Source organism: Podarcis raffonei, chromosome 8 (assembly GCF_027172205.1).
Source record: "Podarcis raffonei isolate rPodRaf1 chromosome 8, rPodRaf1.pri, whole genome shotgun sequence".
NCBI classification, from domain to species: Eukaryota; Metazoa; Chordata; class Lepidosauria; order Squamata; family Lacertidae; genus Podarcis; species Podarcis raffonei.
This window is the reverse complement of record NC_070609.1, coordinates 25031772-25047831: the sequence shown is the minus strand read 5'-3', so window position 1 is coordinate 25047831 and position 16060 is coordinate 25031772. Positions and strand designations below refer to the sequence as shown.

At 49.6% G+C, this 16060-nt stretch overlaps 2 protein-coding genes across 4 annotated transcripts in view; one reads left to right on the top strand and one right to left on the bottom strand.

Annotated features, from left to right (window-relative positions):
* The window catches only part of MAP3K6 (mitogen-activated protein kinase kinase kinase 6), a 38304-nt gene extending 24939 nt beyond the window's left edge, over positions 1-13365 (top strand). The window contains exons 18-29 of the mRNA XM_053398616.1: positions 1972-2077; positions 2197-2354; positions 3911-4088; positions 4439-4586; positions 6027-6198; positions 7220-7423; positions 8667-8772; positions 9230-9479; positions 10330-10439; positions 10907-11019; positions 12059-12135; positions 12969-13365. Coding sequence (XP_053254591.1) covers positions 1972-2077; positions 2197-2354; positions 3911-4088; positions 4439-4586; positions 6027-6198; positions 7220-7423; positions 8667-8772; positions 9230-9479; positions 10330-10439; positions 10907-11019; positions 12059-12135; positions 12969-13113 — 1767 coding nt within the window. The 3' untranslated portion in view covers positions 13114-13365. The remainder of the gene's footprint in view (positions 1-1971; positions 2078-2196; positions 2355-3910; positions 4089-4438; positions 4587-6026; positions 6199-7219; positions 7424-8666; positions 8773-9229; positions 9480-10329; positions 10440-10906; positions 11020-12058; positions 12136-12968) is intronic.
* Positions 13366-13375: 10 nt separating this feature from the next.
* The window catches only part of SYTL1 (synaptotagmin like 1), a 33834-nt gene continuing 31149 nt past the window's right edge, over positions 13376-16060 (bottom strand). For all 3 annotated transcript variants that reach the window (XM_053398617.1, XM_053398619.1, XM_053398618.1), the window contains 3 exons: positions 15590-15689; positions 14640-14845; positions 13376-14201 (listed from right to left, as the gene is read on the bottom strand). In XM_053398617.1, the coding sequence (XP_053254592.1) occupies positions 14062-14201; positions 14640-14845; positions 15590-15689 (446 nt within the window). In that variant the 3' untranslated portion in view covers positions 13376-14061. The remainder of the gene's footprint in view (positions 14202-14639; positions 14846-15589; positions 15690-16060) is intronic.

The window sequence follows — 16060 nt, the reverse complement described above, 5'->3', positions numbered from 1 at the left end:
AGGGGATATTTATTTTCAGGACATTTTGGCTAGCTCATGCACAGCCTGCTTGCTTTGTTCCTTAGGCATTTCTTGAAGACGATCCTTAATGATTTTCAGCTAGCTGCTTATTTTAGGAATTTGCATGCAGTTAATTATCGTACAGCTTTTGCTCTGGCCAGATTTAATGTGATGCTTTTCTCGGTTGCTCTGGGGAGGAATAGGCTGGTGTTCCTTGAGGGTTTGTCCTTGTAATAACCAGGAGCTGGAACATCTGTGGAAAATATTGTTTTGTTTTTATAATTTTTATGCTGGCGCTCATCAGCAGACGATTGCCCCTTTATTGGCCAAACCAGGAAGGTCAGCTAAATTTTATGTTAAATATTTACCGGGAGATAAAACCCTACGTGTGTCATTAGTAATGACCGGATTTTCTTTATCAGGGACAGTGAGAACAAGAAGGCAATTAACCACCTGAAGTTGGAAATATTATATTTGGGAGCTATTTAAGACATTTGTTATCCTGTCAATATGTATACTTGAGCTGGTGGCATTTAGATAATACATTGCTTTCTGTTTTGCTTGATGCTTAAGATTATGGAGCATTGTATGGCTTTATTTTTGCCGCATTCCTGTTCTGTGGATCATAATAAATTGATGATGAAGTTAATACTACAGTTGAATTTCTAAGCAACAGTCCTTGGGGTTTTGTTTTTGTGGAAGGGGGGTGTTGGCACTGCCACTCCTTTTTTCACTGATCCCAGTCCAGGATTGAAGAGGCTCTGGGTAAAGTGTCTTCTGCTGAGCCCCCTCTTCTTTTGGTGATCCCTGACAGGCTTCCCTGGCTGCTAAGGCAGTGCATCGAACAGCACTGGGCAGCTGGGTCTGGTTGCCATATGTTAGATTCTGCAATGGTTGGTATGAAAAGGGAGAGATTGTTGATATTTTCACCCCTCCCATTGACAGAATCTCCTGATCTGATGTTTTAAGAAAGGAGGGGAAACTGCTCTTCTACTCTTCCACTCCTGACTGACTGCCTGACACTGTGTGTAGAGAGAGCCTTATCTATGTAGTGACTAGATGGTAGAGTGGGAGATGTAACACTCATGCAAGCCAGTAGTTTGTTAGGCGCTGTGGGTTAAACCAAAGAGCCTCGGACTTGTCGATCAGAAGGTTGGCGGTTCGAATCCCCGCGACGGTGTGAGCTCCCGTTGCTCGGTCCCAGCTCCTGCCAACCTAGCAGTTCGAAAGCACGTCAAAGTGCAAGTAGATAAATAGATACCGCTCTGGCGGGAAGGTAAACGGCGTTTCTGTGCGCTGCTCTGGTTCGCCAGAAGTGGCTTAGCCATGCTGGCCACATGACCTGGAAGCTGTCTGCAGACAAACACTGGCTCCCTCGGCCAATAAAGCGAGATGAGCGCCGCTACCCTAGAGTCGGCCACGACTGGACCTAATGGTCAGGGGTCCCTTTACCTTTGCCTTTAGTAGCTATTAGAAATAAAAGGAGTTATGCTTCACAGCTAGCTTCCGTGTTATTTATACTCTGCATGAGTCTGGTGCTCACAATGCACAGTTGTGGGTCCAGTGCACTGGGACCTGCTTTCCAGGATTGGAAGGTCTCTGAAAGTGCTCCAGTCACCTAGCCCAGTCGGGGCAGAACCAGTTATTGAGCCCAGTCGCTGACATCAAATTAAAGACTTACTGACAGTTCCCTCCATGCCACAGAGCGATGCTCACTCAGAGGCAGTGTGGGAAATTAAAAAGCTGGCTGGATCTAGCCATCTGGCACTCGCAGGCTGTGCAGGGAATTGCCTGAGGTGCATGTCTAGGGCAGACATCATCAGCAGGGCCTTCGTAGTCCCAAGACCCTTGCAGCCGTCCAAGGACACCAAGACACTGATGCCAGGCCTGTTTGCAGTTGGAGGAAGCCCTCAGAACTTGAGTGCCTTGTTGATCTCCAAAGCAGTGACTTGGCTTTTCTTGGATAAACAGGGTGATAACGTCCTGATCAACACGTACAGTGGAGTGTTGAAAATTTCAGACTTTGGCACATCCAAGAGGCTGGCAGGGATCAGCCCCAGTACAGAGACATTCACAGGTAAGTGTGTGTGCAGCTCTGCGTCGTTTGGGGAAGAGAGCCAACTCATCTGGGCTCTCGGGCATTGGGATGTGGCTCCTATGACTTCTTCCTTCTTGGTTTCTCTCTTCCTTCCTCAGGCACCTTGCAGTACATGGCCCCAGAGGTCATTGATCAGGGACCCCGTGGCTATGGCAAGCCGGCTGACATCTGGTCCATGGGCTGCACCATCATTGAGATGGCGACAGGCAAGCCCCCTTTCTTTGAGCTGGGAAGCCCGCAGGCTGCCATGTTCAAGGTGAGGCTTGGATTTGCACCCTTCTGCACAGCTGGGAAGAACACTTGGCAGTTTTCCTGCAGGGAGGAGGGGATCCTTGCAGGAGTTGTCTCTGTCAGGAGCTCAGCCTACACTCAAGTAGGACCCTGTCAGAGGCACATGCCTGACTGGCATGTTCCCTCCCTCCTTTCGTTCGGGAGCTTCAAAAACTTTCTTCAGCCCGAACATCACAGCGACCAATGTCAACCGACACCGGCACGCTTAGGGATCTGCGGAGTTTGCGCATCATGCGTAACAGACCTCAGCAACTCAGCATTTTGGCTAATCTACTTTATTTACATATAAACACACATGGAGCACTGCAACATGACTGCCTCTCTCTCTAGCATCAGACAGCAAAGAGAAAAAGAACAAAGGACAATAGTCCCACTTCACAGAACACAGAACCACAAACATCCTGTCTCTGTCACTTCCCACTCTGTGGAATCAAAACATATACCGTCATGTGATAGACAAAAATCCCATGACTGCAATCATGGAGCAGGAATTCTAACAGTCTCTGCCCAGTTGCTCCACTAGGCAGGAAGAAGTATATGAGAATGGGTAGTCCAAGTGGACTGACAACCTCTTCCCTGGTTCACTTGCTGCCCAGCCCCACAGCAGCTCTGATTCTAGGGGAATTTCCCTTTTCTCAGCAGCATGGCATTCCTTCTCATCTTTCCTTCTAACTGCAGCCAGGATACCAAAAAGGGAGAGAGGGTTTATGGAAGACATGGTCATCATCAGCTCCCCAGCCCTCTCAGCAGACTCCTTTTAGATGATTCTAGGGCTGGGTATTCCTGGGTTGCTCAGCGCTTTGTGGAAGACCAGCAGAGCAGGCCAACTCATTGGCTAGTTGCACCAGCCTCTGTCTGGGACTGTTACAGCAAGTCTGGTGTATTTGTGAATGCAAGTAGTGCAGTCCTTTAGGCTATATGTTCCATTAGATCTTTTTGCACCATTTAGACCCTGCATATAATCATAGTTGTAGCATTGGAAGGGACCCCGAGAGTCATTTAGTTCAACCCCCTGCAATGCAGGAATCTCAGCACGTGGCCCCCCAGCCCATACCGGACCCTGCTTAGCTTTGTAGATGGGCTAGCAGTCAGAATACAGCAGCCTCCATTATTCAGCCTGAGCTTTGAGGACCAGGATAGTTCCATAAACAGCTTGTGACCCAGCACTGCTGACAAACCAAGGCCTCTGCCCTTGACTTAGTGTCTTTTCATAAAGAGGAAGGGCTGTAGCTCAGAGGTAGAGCATGTTGTGCTTCACATGCAGAAGGGCCCTGGTTGAATCCCTGGGATTTTCAAATAGGCCAGGAAGCCTGGAGAGCCACTGCCAGTCTGTGCAGACAATACTGAGCTAGATGGATCAACAGCCTGACTTGGTGTAATAAAAACATCTTCCTCATTTCTTAAAAACTGACAGAAGCTGACTACCCTGGCCTATCGATTCCCACCATAAATGGGGAGCAAGACTCATGTTTTCGGGTGGTGCACTGTGTATACTATTGCCAGTCGTTTGCCTTTTCTCAGGTGGGCATGTTCAAGATCCACCCCGAGGTGCCTGATTCCATGTCGGATGAAGCCAAGGCCTTTATCCTGAGTTGTTTTGAGGCTGATCCGGACAAGCGGGCGACTGCTGCTGCCTTGCTTCAGGAACCCTTTCTGAAGGCACCCAGTAGGAGGAAATCCAGGAGCCCAGTGGTGACAGGTAAGGCAGGGAACCGGGCAGAGGGCCTTCTCGGTAGTGGCACCCGCCTGTGGAATGCCCTCCCACCAGATGTCAAAGGAAAAAACAACTACCAGACTTTTAGAAGACATCTGAAGGCAGCCCAGTTTAGGGAAGCTTTTAATATCTGAAGGACTATTGTATTTTAATATTTTGTTGGAAGCCGCCCAGAGTGGCTGGGGAAGCCCAGCCAGATGGGTGGGGTATAAATAAATAAATTATTGTTATTAATTAATCTGTGAGCCAAGTCAGGCTGGGGCTCCTGATTGTTTGGGAGGTGCCTCAGCATTACTTTCCTGCCAGCCTTGCACTCCTCTCTCTTCTTCCTACAGACGAGCTGTCTCCTGCAAATGTGCCAGAAAGGTCGATTTCAGCAGAGGGTGTCAGCGAGTCCCAGAAACGTTCTTCATCGTTGCAGTCCTTGAATGTCTCTCTGTCTCGGAGCACCAGTGAAGTGGCTCAGAGGCCCACCTATCTCAGGTAAGGCCTGGAGCAGAAGGGAAGCAGGGAGTGGGGAGCTTAACTCAGGCAGGTTTACAGTACAGCTTGTGTCCTATGGAATCGAGACTCCACAAAAGTATCGGTATCTGAACAGGTGATTTAATCTACTTGGAAACTTGGCGTGCTCTACTGCCTATCCACATTGCCACAGTGATCATGCACATTAGGTCTGCCTTGAAACTTTGCCTGAGCTGCAGCTGCATTGCTGCTCCTGGTCCAGGAGGTGTCAAGTGGCAGCCACTTTAATATTTGTGGCCCCACATGTGTGGAAAACTTCTCCTGCCATCAGGCACAGAAAATGAAAACAAATATGCTATTTTTAAAAACAGCAAGCAGAGGAGGCAAAGAAACGAAAGCCATCTTTCTCTCAAATGGCGATTTTGGCCAGAATGGTAAATATTGCTGGCCCATCTTCAGCCTTGATACTGGTTCTAAACTAGTCAGGTCAGGTTGTGCACAAAATCGGTGGCTGAGAAAATAAAGAAGGATCTGACCGCCACCTGGTGGCAACCCTTTGCCCCTGTCACTGCAAGTTTCCAGTACCAGCATTGCTGTCATAACATAGCAGTGTGCAATCTGATGTCTTTTGAACTCTTCAAGAAGTCACAAAATGATTTCTGTTCTTAACAAGTGAGCAGATGCACTCTGTACTTTTAGCTAGGTAAATCAAACCAAAGCAGTGACAACCTTTTGGATTTGTTCCTGGGGAACGTTGATTCCCTTGCAACAGGGATGGGCAATGTGTGGCCCTTCAGACATTGTTGGATTGCAACATCCATTATCCCGGACCACTGGCCAAGCTTTCTGGGACAACATCTGGAGGGTCACATGTTCCTAATATTTTTCACAGCTCCTCACGATACTGCAATGTCCACACACTTCCAAATGACAACAGAAATAATTTAAAGCAGGGGTGGCTAAGGTCAGATCCACTGCCATCCCTAGGCTTTTTGTGCTCCCTGCACACCTTGAATAATTTGGCAATTTCATATATATATATATATATATATATATATATATATATATATATGGCATTGTCTCAGTTCAAAGACACATTCCAGCTGGGTAAAAGCACTTCAGGAAGGTGTGGGCCAAGGTCGGTGAGAGATACGGCCTGCAAATCCTTAGTCTGGTCTTTGGTACCTCTCACTCGCCTTGGTCCCAATGCCTCTTGCTTGCCTGGTGAGTCTCATTTTTTGCTCTGGCAAGTGGCCCCCACAAGATTCCCCCGAAGGGAACGCAGCGCTCATTCTGAATGAGGTTTCCTATCTGTGCTTCTGGTAAGAATTCATCACAACCTGCGTTCTCACGGATGGCTCACATTGCCAGCTGCCCCAGAGTGGCAGCGGTTCCCACCCCTCCATCCCCAGCCACTGTTCCTTTGGGATCCATCCCCTCAATTGCTATGTGTCTACACAGGGCCCCTGAGGAACTGCTCAATGTTGACCTCAGCCTCTCCTCTTCCTCCCACGAGGAGAGCGGCTGCTTGTTCTTGCTGAGGAAGGATAGCGAGCGGAGAGCCACCCTCCACAAGGTCCTGACAGAGGAGCTGCCCAGTATTTCTGCCGCCCTCTTTGAGGCCCAGGATGAGGTAAGCACCACTCGGGCCTTTGTGGGCTAAGGAACTAGGGCCTTCCAGACAGTTGTTGAACTACAATTCCCAGCATACCTGGCAGTTTGTCATGTTTGCAGAGGCTGATGGGAGTTGTAGTTCAAAAAAACCCCAGGAGGGCACCAGGCTGGGGAAGGCTGAATTAAAGCATTGCCAAATCCCAAGTCTCCTCTTTCCTTCCTCAGACCCAAATGTAGAAATGGAAGCTGAATAAAACCCATCCTCCCTTGGATTCTTGCAGAAGTTGTGTTGGGAGCACGTTTATTTATTCTGGATTTATATAGCCCCTTTCCGCCAAGGCAGCTTACAGTTTAAACATGAAAACAAATACATTATAATAAAAAAGAAAACTGGCAGAGTCTTCTCCTGCCAGCTGGGAGCTGTTGGTGTGTGTGTTCCCTGGCCTGGCTCCCTTGCTTCTGCCTTCCCTCAGGGCGGGCAGGTCTTCAGCAACCTCCAGGGAAGGCGTGGGAGAAACTGCAGCATTTCTGCCACCCAAACCTTTGATTATGAATATTTAGGGTAGCCACTGGATGTCAAGTCCCAGAGCAAAGGGGGAACTGAGAGGAGTGTGCAATTTATTTTCTTTCTTGCATTTATATCCCACCTTTTCTCCAAGAAGCGCAGGGTGGCGTCCGTGGTTCTCTTCCTCCCCATTTTATCCTCACAACAACCCTGTGAGGTAGGTGAGGCTCAGAGACCGTGACTGGCCCCAGGTCACCCAGTGAGTTTCTCACGGCTAAGCAGGGACTTGATCTCTGGTCTCCCAGGCCCAACATGCCAGCTGTGACACCACAATGGCTTTTAGTTTGGGCGTGAGGAATCTGCAGGCCTCCGGATGTTTCTAGGCTGCAGCGCGTCCCTCATCCCATCCCTGCAGGAGAGATGATAAACAGAGGCAAAGCAGAATTCCCACACTTGGTAATAGGCACAGTGCCATGGCTTTTCCCCTGGCCCTCAGCTCTGTTCTGTTTTGTTTCCGGTTGTGTCTCTCCTCCAGGCCTGGCCTCCTTCTTCGCCTTCCCCTCAGAGCCCAGTCTCCTTGGACCACATCTCCCAGCTGGTCTCCTGCCTCAAGAGATACATCCGCTCCCCCAACCGCAAGCAGCTGGCTCACGACTTGCTCCAAATCCAGACCAGCTTGCAGGCGGATGGCCTGAGCCTTTGTCAGCTGCAAGCGCCCCTCTTCACCTTCCAGGACACCGTAAGTGGGCTTGGGTCGGTGTGGCTGGGATCCCTCATGAAAAGTGTCTTCGGTGTTCCCTCGCAGCGCTCAGAAGCCGCCCTGGGCTCAGGGGTGGACCTTGGTAATAAGCTGCCCTCTGCGAGGCCATTTAATTCCCTCACAGCACCAGCCTAAGCCGGGCTTTGGGAAGGAGGCGCAAGGCTCTGGCAAGGTCCTAGAGCCCTCCTACCTCCTTCTCAAAGTCTGGTAAGCCCTTGCCCAGCTTTAGGAAGGAGGCCTCTAGGACCCTGTCAGAGCCCTCACGCCTTCTTCCTGAAGCCCGGCAAGCGCTTACCAGGCTTTGAGAAAGTTCTAGCATGACACAGCACAAGCATCATATATATTTGCACAGAGGGTGTCTATATAGCTTCTTTGGTGATCACTCGTAGCCGAGTAAGATTGTCTGGGGAGCTGACTGCTTCAGGACTGTTTCAGTTCTCCTGTACATGCACATGCCTGCATCATAAATATCCAGCTTTCTTTCTTTCAACCTTACCACTCCAGGGATGGGGAACCTGTGCTCCTCCAGATTCTGTTGGACTCCAGTCCCATCAGCCCTAGCCAGCATGGCCCAGTGGTCATGGGAGTTGTAGTCCAGCAACATCTGAAGGGCCGCAGGATCTGACTGCCGACTGTTAGATTTTTTTATAGCTGTTGCTGCTGTTTCATCTGTGTGTGTTTAAAATGAAGAAAACTTGGAAGGGAGGCTGGAGTGATTTTTGTCTGCAGAAAGGCTGAGAGCTCGCTCCTCAAATTCCTCATCACGTGCTCAAGGGTACCTTTTATCCTCCCTGTAATGCTGGTGTATGTCTGCTCAACTGACCCAGCTCTTGGCTGCAGTTGATGGGTCTTAGGGATCTAGTTAAGAAAAATGGATCCCATCAGGATGGTCTTAGATGGACAGAATCCTTACCAAATTTGCAAATAAGACAAAGGAAGGAAGGATAGCTACCATCTCAGAGGGCAGGAATAAAATTCAAAATGCAGGCCACAGCACTTTCTCAAAATGTGCTGATTGGTCCAAAAAATATTAATAACCCCTGGACTAGATAGTCCACAAGTCCTCCCCCTCAACCCTATGAAATGCCATCTCTGGGGCAACTATATTTAGTGTTTTGGTGAAGCCGGAATGGCAAGGGCGGGGAGTGCCTAGAGAGCTAAGCAGAGGAAGGAGGCCCAGTGCATCCTGAGTCTGTCTCCTCTCTGTTTCCCACCTCCACAGGTAAAGCAGGCGCTGCGGAAGCTCCAGATCAAGCCTCACTGGGTGTTCGCCTTGGATAACCTCATGGGGCAGGCGGTCCAGGCAGCTTTCACCATCCTCTTGACAGGTAGGAGAAATGGGCGGAATAGAAGGTTGGCTCACTCTGAATACAGTCTGGAATACTCCGGGTCTGAGGAGCTGAAGAAGAATGTTTATTGCATTTATATTAAGGAACTCCAGGTGGTGTTTGTGGTTCTCACCCTTCTCGTTTTATCCTGGGAGGCAGTAACTGGCCCAAGGTCACCTAAGGAGCTGCATGGCTGAGGGGGGATTTGAACCACGGTCTCCCAGGTCCTAGGCCAACACTCTCACTGCACTACATGGGATGTGTGTGTTCCTGGCACAAACAGTTGGAAATGTACTTTTTTGAGCAAAGGTGCCAGGGAACAGCTTTGGGGTCCTCCCGCATGCCAAGGCATGCACTGTTACCACTGAGCTGTAGAAGCCACTGCCTGCCACTATGTTGGGCAACTGCCTTGCCCACCCTTCGCCCCTCTTCTATCACACACATTTTGCCTTTCCAGAACTCAAGGTGAAGCCGTGGTCCTCCCGGGAGGAAGGCCACGAACACGCAAGCCATGAGGAGGAAGAGAGTCTGTTGCCCCAGGAGCTGCAGTCTTTGAAAAGCCAGGACCTTGCCCTCAAGGACAGCATGGACACACCAAGTTCTGGGATCGGCACCAGCAGCAGCAGCTGGATAGACTCCCAGCATTCCCTGAATGGCCGTTTGCCTCTCATGGCTCAGCTGAATGAGCTGCAGGCGGAGACAAGAAGGTAAGCCCTTTCTGGCTTCTCTCCTTTAGGCTGGGGTGGGGTGAGCAGCAAAGGGGCAACAGGCCTCTGCCCCATTTTTTTAGGGCTTTAGAGCAGAGCTGGGGCCCTCCAGATTCTGTTGGACTACAACTCCCATCATCCTTGGCCATTGGGCATGCTTGCCGGGGCTGATGGGAGTTGGGAGTCCAGCAGCATCTCGAGGAAGCATCACAATGGCTCCTCCTGCTATGTGTTAGAATGGTGGTCACCAATAGTCACTGGAGTCCAGTTCCTACCAGCCCCGGCAAGCAAGTCCATTAATGGCACAAGGAGAACCCAGATGGTTCAGGTCAAAGGCCCATTGAGTCCCCACATGCCGTGATGGGAAGCCTACCAGAGGAACCTGAGCGCAGCAGCACTCTTGCCAGTGACCTCAGTGGTTAGGGATGATGGGAATTGTAGTCCAGCAACATCTAGCAGGCACCAGGTTGACTACTCGCTAGCACAAGGTAGTCTTATGCAGCTACATTCAGGGCTCAGTCACAGAAGCTGTAAAGCACAGCAACCTGATTTCAGTGCCAATGTTTGGCCTTTGAAATATGTGTCGTCACGTTAAAGGAGAGTGTGTGTCTGAGCATGTGCGGAATCCACACATCACTTGGGCTTAATCCCAGCCACTCCTCCTCAGTAGGATGAGAATTTCTAGGGCAGAGGATGTGACTGCCCTGGCAGCCAGGAACACCAACATCTCAAATGCAACCTACTTTTTCGCAGTTGGACACGCTAGCAGAGCAATCTGACCCTCACTCTAATCTTTTTATGCATGCACTTGCAAGCAAGTTCACTCTCTAACCTTTTCTGGCCCTGCCAGGCTGCAGTGGGAGCTGATGAAGAAGGAGCGGGAATGCCAGAAGCTTCTGCAGGAGGCACTGTGGAGTGTGGAGGCAGATTCCTGGGCTCTAAGAGGAGCCAAGCTGAGAGGTGAGGTCACTGGCACCAGGAGGCTCAGCTGTAAGCAGAGCTATACAACCTCTGTGCTAAACAAGTTGAAATTATATACCCAGCCAAAATTGAGAAAAGCCTAATTTTGAAACCATGGGAACATTGGAAACTGCCTTATGCCAAGTCAGACTGTTAGTTCATCTAGTTTGGTGCCGTCTACACTGACTGGCAGCAGCTCTCGTCACCAGTATCCTGTTCTGTGCTTGTGCAACATCATGCACAGATATGCGGTGATACATGTGTCTGTGCGCTCTCACACAAATACACACTTCATTCTTCCTTTTCTCCAGACAAGACATTGCGTGTGACATTTTTAACCCACTGTCCCATTATCTCATTGCTGTGGGAAGATCACGCTTTATGGTTTTAGGAAGCAGATGTTAATCACACAAGGCACTGAAGAAACCTTTTTAAAAACCTCTTCCTTTTTTCTCCTGCTTTCCTAGGAGACACTACTTCCCCAATGCATTCCTGGGAGAGAGAAGAAGAAGAGACTGCAGATCCTGTCCTCGCTGAGTGGTTGGAAAAACACGGGGCTGACAAAGCCACAATTGCAACGGTAGATTCCTTTTTGGAGGGGGGAGCGTTTTAAGCATCAGCTCCTGGCTCCATGGTTGGGCCAAGCCTCCAGGCAGAAGTGTCTTTTTAAAACTGCAGTTGGTAGGGGGTGAGGGAAGAGAATGTCATTGGGTTGGCTTAACTCAGAAGGGACATTTTATTGCTGGGGGAGTTTCAGAAAAGAGCAGCCGAAATTATCAAGGAGTTGGAGTAACTCCCCCATGAAGAAAAGTTCTGGGGCTTTTAAATTTGGGCAGGCAGGGGCAAGATGAGTAAGCAGGGACATAGTAGGTATGTGTAAAGCCATGCATGGTGTAGAAAAAATAGATTAAAAGTTTTTCTCCCTCTTTCATAATACTAGAACCTGGGCTGTTCAATGAAGTTGAACATTAGGAAACTCAGGGCAGACAAAAGGAAGTTACTCTTCATGCCAGCTAGAGAATTTGCTCCCACGGGATGTGGTGTTGGTCACTAGTGGGGATGGCCGTAAAAGTGGATTACAGAAACTCATGGGAAGCTAGGCTATCAACAGCTACTCACCATGGTGTCTATGTACTGACTCCATAGTCGGAAGCAGTTGCTGGGAATCACAAGTGGGTGTTTTATACAAGCAGCTGGTTGGCCACCGTGAGAGTCGGGGCCTTTTCTGCTGTGGCTCCCCATTTGTGGAATGCTGTCCCCGAGGAGGTTCGCCTGGTGCCTTTATTACATCTCTTTAGGTGCCACACAAAAATATTTCTCTGTGGCTAATTAAACTATCTCTGGACTTTTAAACTGAGGAGAGGTATGGTTTTGGTTTGTGACTGCATTATGTATTTTTGTGGTTTTATATTGTAAACAGCCTTGTGATCCTTGGATGAAGGGCAGTATAGACAGTTAATAAGAATAAATAAATAACAATAATAATTGCACAACACTCTTCTCCACTTCCATTACCTTTCTCAGCCAGCGGTGGTTTCTCTGGAGTGGGTAGGTGTCTGTCAACTTCCCTGTTCTCTGGCCAGCCACAGCTAAAACAATTGTATGTCTCTCTTTCCTAGCTCTCACACCATGGCTTCACCCTGCCTGACTTGCTCAACTGTGCTACGCCTGATGACCTCCGGTATACCCGTATCAGGTAGGTGAGAGGCAGGTTAGGTGGGCAGGTAGGGGCAATTAAGAAATTCATTGGGTATGGATTGCAAAATGGACTTCCCAGATCTGTACCTTCCTCACTGAAGTCTTTGCGGTGGGTTGATGGCTGCCTTTGCGCAACGCATTCCTCCACGCTTTTTAATAGAACAGTCAAATGGGGCTGCTGCAAATTCGGAGTCCACGGGGCAGCAGTGTGTTTTCCCTGTGCACAACTCCCTGAGAGGGGACAGTGCATAATTACATTCTGCTGTTCCCCTGGGTGGTTTTTGGCTCCATTTTCAACACAACACAGAAGAGTAGTCATCAGATCTAGTAAGGCACTTATGTTGGCTCCTCTCCCCCAAAAGGCAGCCCTCCTTTCTCACTACTCTACTGAGCCCATGATAAAAAAAATAAAATCCAAACTTCTGCCTGCATGATTATTTTAAGCAGAATTTGTTTATTTTTTGCTATTTATTATAGTTACAGAATTTAGTTGCAGTTAGCCCAGGAGGAAGGCCTGGAGCCTGAGTATCCTTGCTCGGAGGGACTGCAACTCAAGTGCTGCTATCTCTTATAAAGCTGAAAAACCATTAGCATGGAGGCTACTTAGGAAGCAGCAGCTGAAAGGTTAAGGCACTTGCTTCAAAATGTGTACAAAGCATCACCCCTTGTATCTAGTTGGGTTCTGAGTGGTCCAGGTGTTTGCACGGCATCTTCCAGTGATCTGCTGTGCCCTGTCACTTGGAGCACTGCAAGTCACGTCAGCTCAACAACCCAATAGGCGCAATATAGCATGTTCACCATCTGAATCTTTCCATGGTCTTGTCTTGGCAGAGGGGGGATGGTGTGCCGCCTCTGGAAAGCCATCTCGGAGCATCGGCAAACACTCAGCCAGAATTTACAGCCCGAAGCAGAGCAAGAGCCAGGCCAAGGGAAGCCCTTAATCTGTTTGGAGGACAGCAGGCTCTGGCTGGCATAGACCTTCTTCTCCAGCAGTAAGCAGATTCCAGACTTGCCCTCACACAGAGGTGATGTGAACTGACTTTCCATTTATCCTTTGGTGATGGGGAAGGTGGTACTGGTCCATTCTGGCACCTCAAGCAAATCACGTCTGGAGGAGACGATTTCTGTGGCACTGCAAAAATCTGCAGTTCTCTCTCGGCTTGAGACAAAGGAAGACAAAGGGTGCTTTGTCCTGTGACCTGGATTTCAGAGGAAGAGAGGCAGGGAGATTCTGCAAGGGGTGGGAGGTCGCTTCGGAGTCAGCAGTGGAAAAAGCCCCGATTGCATCATTCACGGCAGTGCTGGATGGTGATTCTTCTCTGACCTGCTGCAGAAAACACAGCTCCAGGAGTCATTAGTGTAGCAGCCATTGAGGCTGGGAAATGATACTCTGGGTGTCCCATTAGACGGCAGAAAGGGAACGGTGGGATTGTTCAGGTTTTGCCGTAATACCAACAAGGATGGAAATGCAATGCCCAGGGTGGAGGAAGTAAATAAATTTTTTTTAAACAAAGCATGACACTGCCTCTTGTCAATGTCAATAGCATGTGGAGGAGATGGACGGAGTTTGAAGATGGATGTAGCCACAGCATGGTTCTTGTCATGGGCCATCTTTTGGTGTCCCTTAAAGTAAAGTGTGAAAACCATCGCAAGGCCTTCAAAGAAGTCCCTTTTAACAGTCAGACCTGCTCACCTCCCTCCTTAAGTCTAAGAGAGCAGCCAACCCAGGCTGAACCTGCCCATGGGCTCCTGGCGCCAAATCTACTGTCCCCTTGCCAGGGGCTGCCCTTCAGAAGCCACTGTGGTTGCAAGTCCTGCAGAGATTCTGGGCCCTGTTCATTTACATCCAGGAGGCTGCTGCTAGGGAAGCCCATCAGCTTTTCCTCCATCACCCCAAGAACAGGTGTCCTGCTGTAGTTTGGGATTAAGTCCTGGGGTTCAAGTTGGTCCTCAAGGGAAGACTCGCTTCCACCCACTGCCCAGGCTGCTTGAACACCATCTCCCAGGCGTGGCGCTCCTCTTCCGTTGAATCCATCCAGGAGACGGGCAGGCCATAGCTGTTTCCTGTGTGGAAGCAGAAGAGCTCTGACTCAGTCACCCGGGGCCCACTTGCTTGTAGTGACCATCAGACAGAAAGGTGTATTGCAAGGCACTGGAACGTGGCATTTCTGGGCACCCTCTGTCCTCCCCACCTCTCCATTAAACAGTTTCCCCTCCAATGCTCTCATCAGCTCTGGGTGAGCACCCTTTAAATTTCCCACAGTTCCCACAACTCTCTCAGCCATTGTGGAAAGTTAAGAGTCCCTGGCCCCCCTCTCCACTGCCAACTGGAACTCTGTTACTGTTTGACACCAGGCCTACACTGTACTAAGGGCCCCCTCTAATCTGGAATCCAGCGCCTGGCCCATTTCCCCTCCCTAAATAAGGTGCAGATTCAACACACGCACACACAACAGTCTAAAACTCAAAACCCAACATTCCCACAACACTTTGCTGCCTCACCAGTGCCAAGGCTGAGCCGGATGCCTCCAAGCTGCTGCTTAGAGAATGTCTCCTGGTCCCAGATGGTGAACTCTGCACATGCCTCAGCCAAGTCCTTGGCCTGGAACCCATCGTAAACCATGGTGTGATTGAAAGTGGGGCTGAGGCTCTTCTTCACGATGCGGGTCCTCTGCCGGCTCACCTTGCTGTCGTCAGGGAGGATGTAGCTGCAAGGGGAGACAAGGAAGGTTCTGAAGTCTAGTGGCTAGAGGACCTGCTTTGACTGCAGGTGGTCACAGGCTCAAGCCCTGCATCGTCAGGTAGGACTGGGAGAGAACCCAGCGCAGGTGATGGATTGTATTTCACAAGGTTCTTCCTGGGAAACAAAAAGACTCCCTGCAGATAGAAAACTAGCCAGGCAAGGAGAACAGGCCCACCAGAGCTGTTTCCATGCTGTGCTGGTTTTCTATAGGCAAGGAGCTCATTCTAAAAACCAAACTGTGATTGCCCACTCGGAGTCGAAAGCGGGAAACATGCTCTTGTACACATACATTAGGCTGCATACAATCCCCTGCTTAGCATTTGAACCACCCCTTCCCCTCCATTAACCCTAGCCCCTTCCCCACTGCAAGAGGGCTTAAGGGCAATTCCAGATTGATGGGATCCAATCACATCCTGGCAAATCCAGGTTGTCTAATTAAAAGCTGATTTGGTTCTGTTGGCTGTAACAAACCCGCTTCCCCACCCCCACCCCAAAATCGGGATTTTTGCAACAAGGAAAGTGATGGCGAAATTCACTGGGAAATGTGGGATGGCAACGGCTTGATGCAACATTGCATAACGCACACCAGTCAGAATGAATGCTAAATAAATAACAGACTGAGCTCCCCTTTGTAAACTCTGCAAACAGATCAGGATGCATGCTCAATAGACAGGTCATGTGGAAGGGACCCACAGCAACAGGCACTTACCACTGAACGAAAGAGTCTGCTGTGCTGCCCCGGTGGGGAATGATGTTCTGCGCATCCTTCACCCAGATGTGAAGCTCGCCAGTGGGAGGAAGCCCTTCCCCTGAAAGAAAGCCGTGACAATGCAGGTGGATTCAGAGGCCAAGCACCATCTCTTCCGACCCAACACCTACCGAATTTTAGATCCAATCCTGCTGGTAGCTGGAATCTCCTGCTGACAGCTGGATCCAAGACAGATTAAACTGCTATTGATTCTTAAGCTGATTAAAGCCCTAAATCAGGGGTGGGGGACTTGTGGTCTCCAAATGCTGCTGGAATTTAATATCTGTCAACCCTGACCATTAGCCATGCTGGTCCGGGGTTAAGGGAGTCCCAAAAGTATCTGGTTCTCCACCTCTACCCTAAGTGGCTTGGGACCAGGGTACTTGGAAGGTCACTTGACCCCATATGACATCACTGAGAGGAGGTAGACCA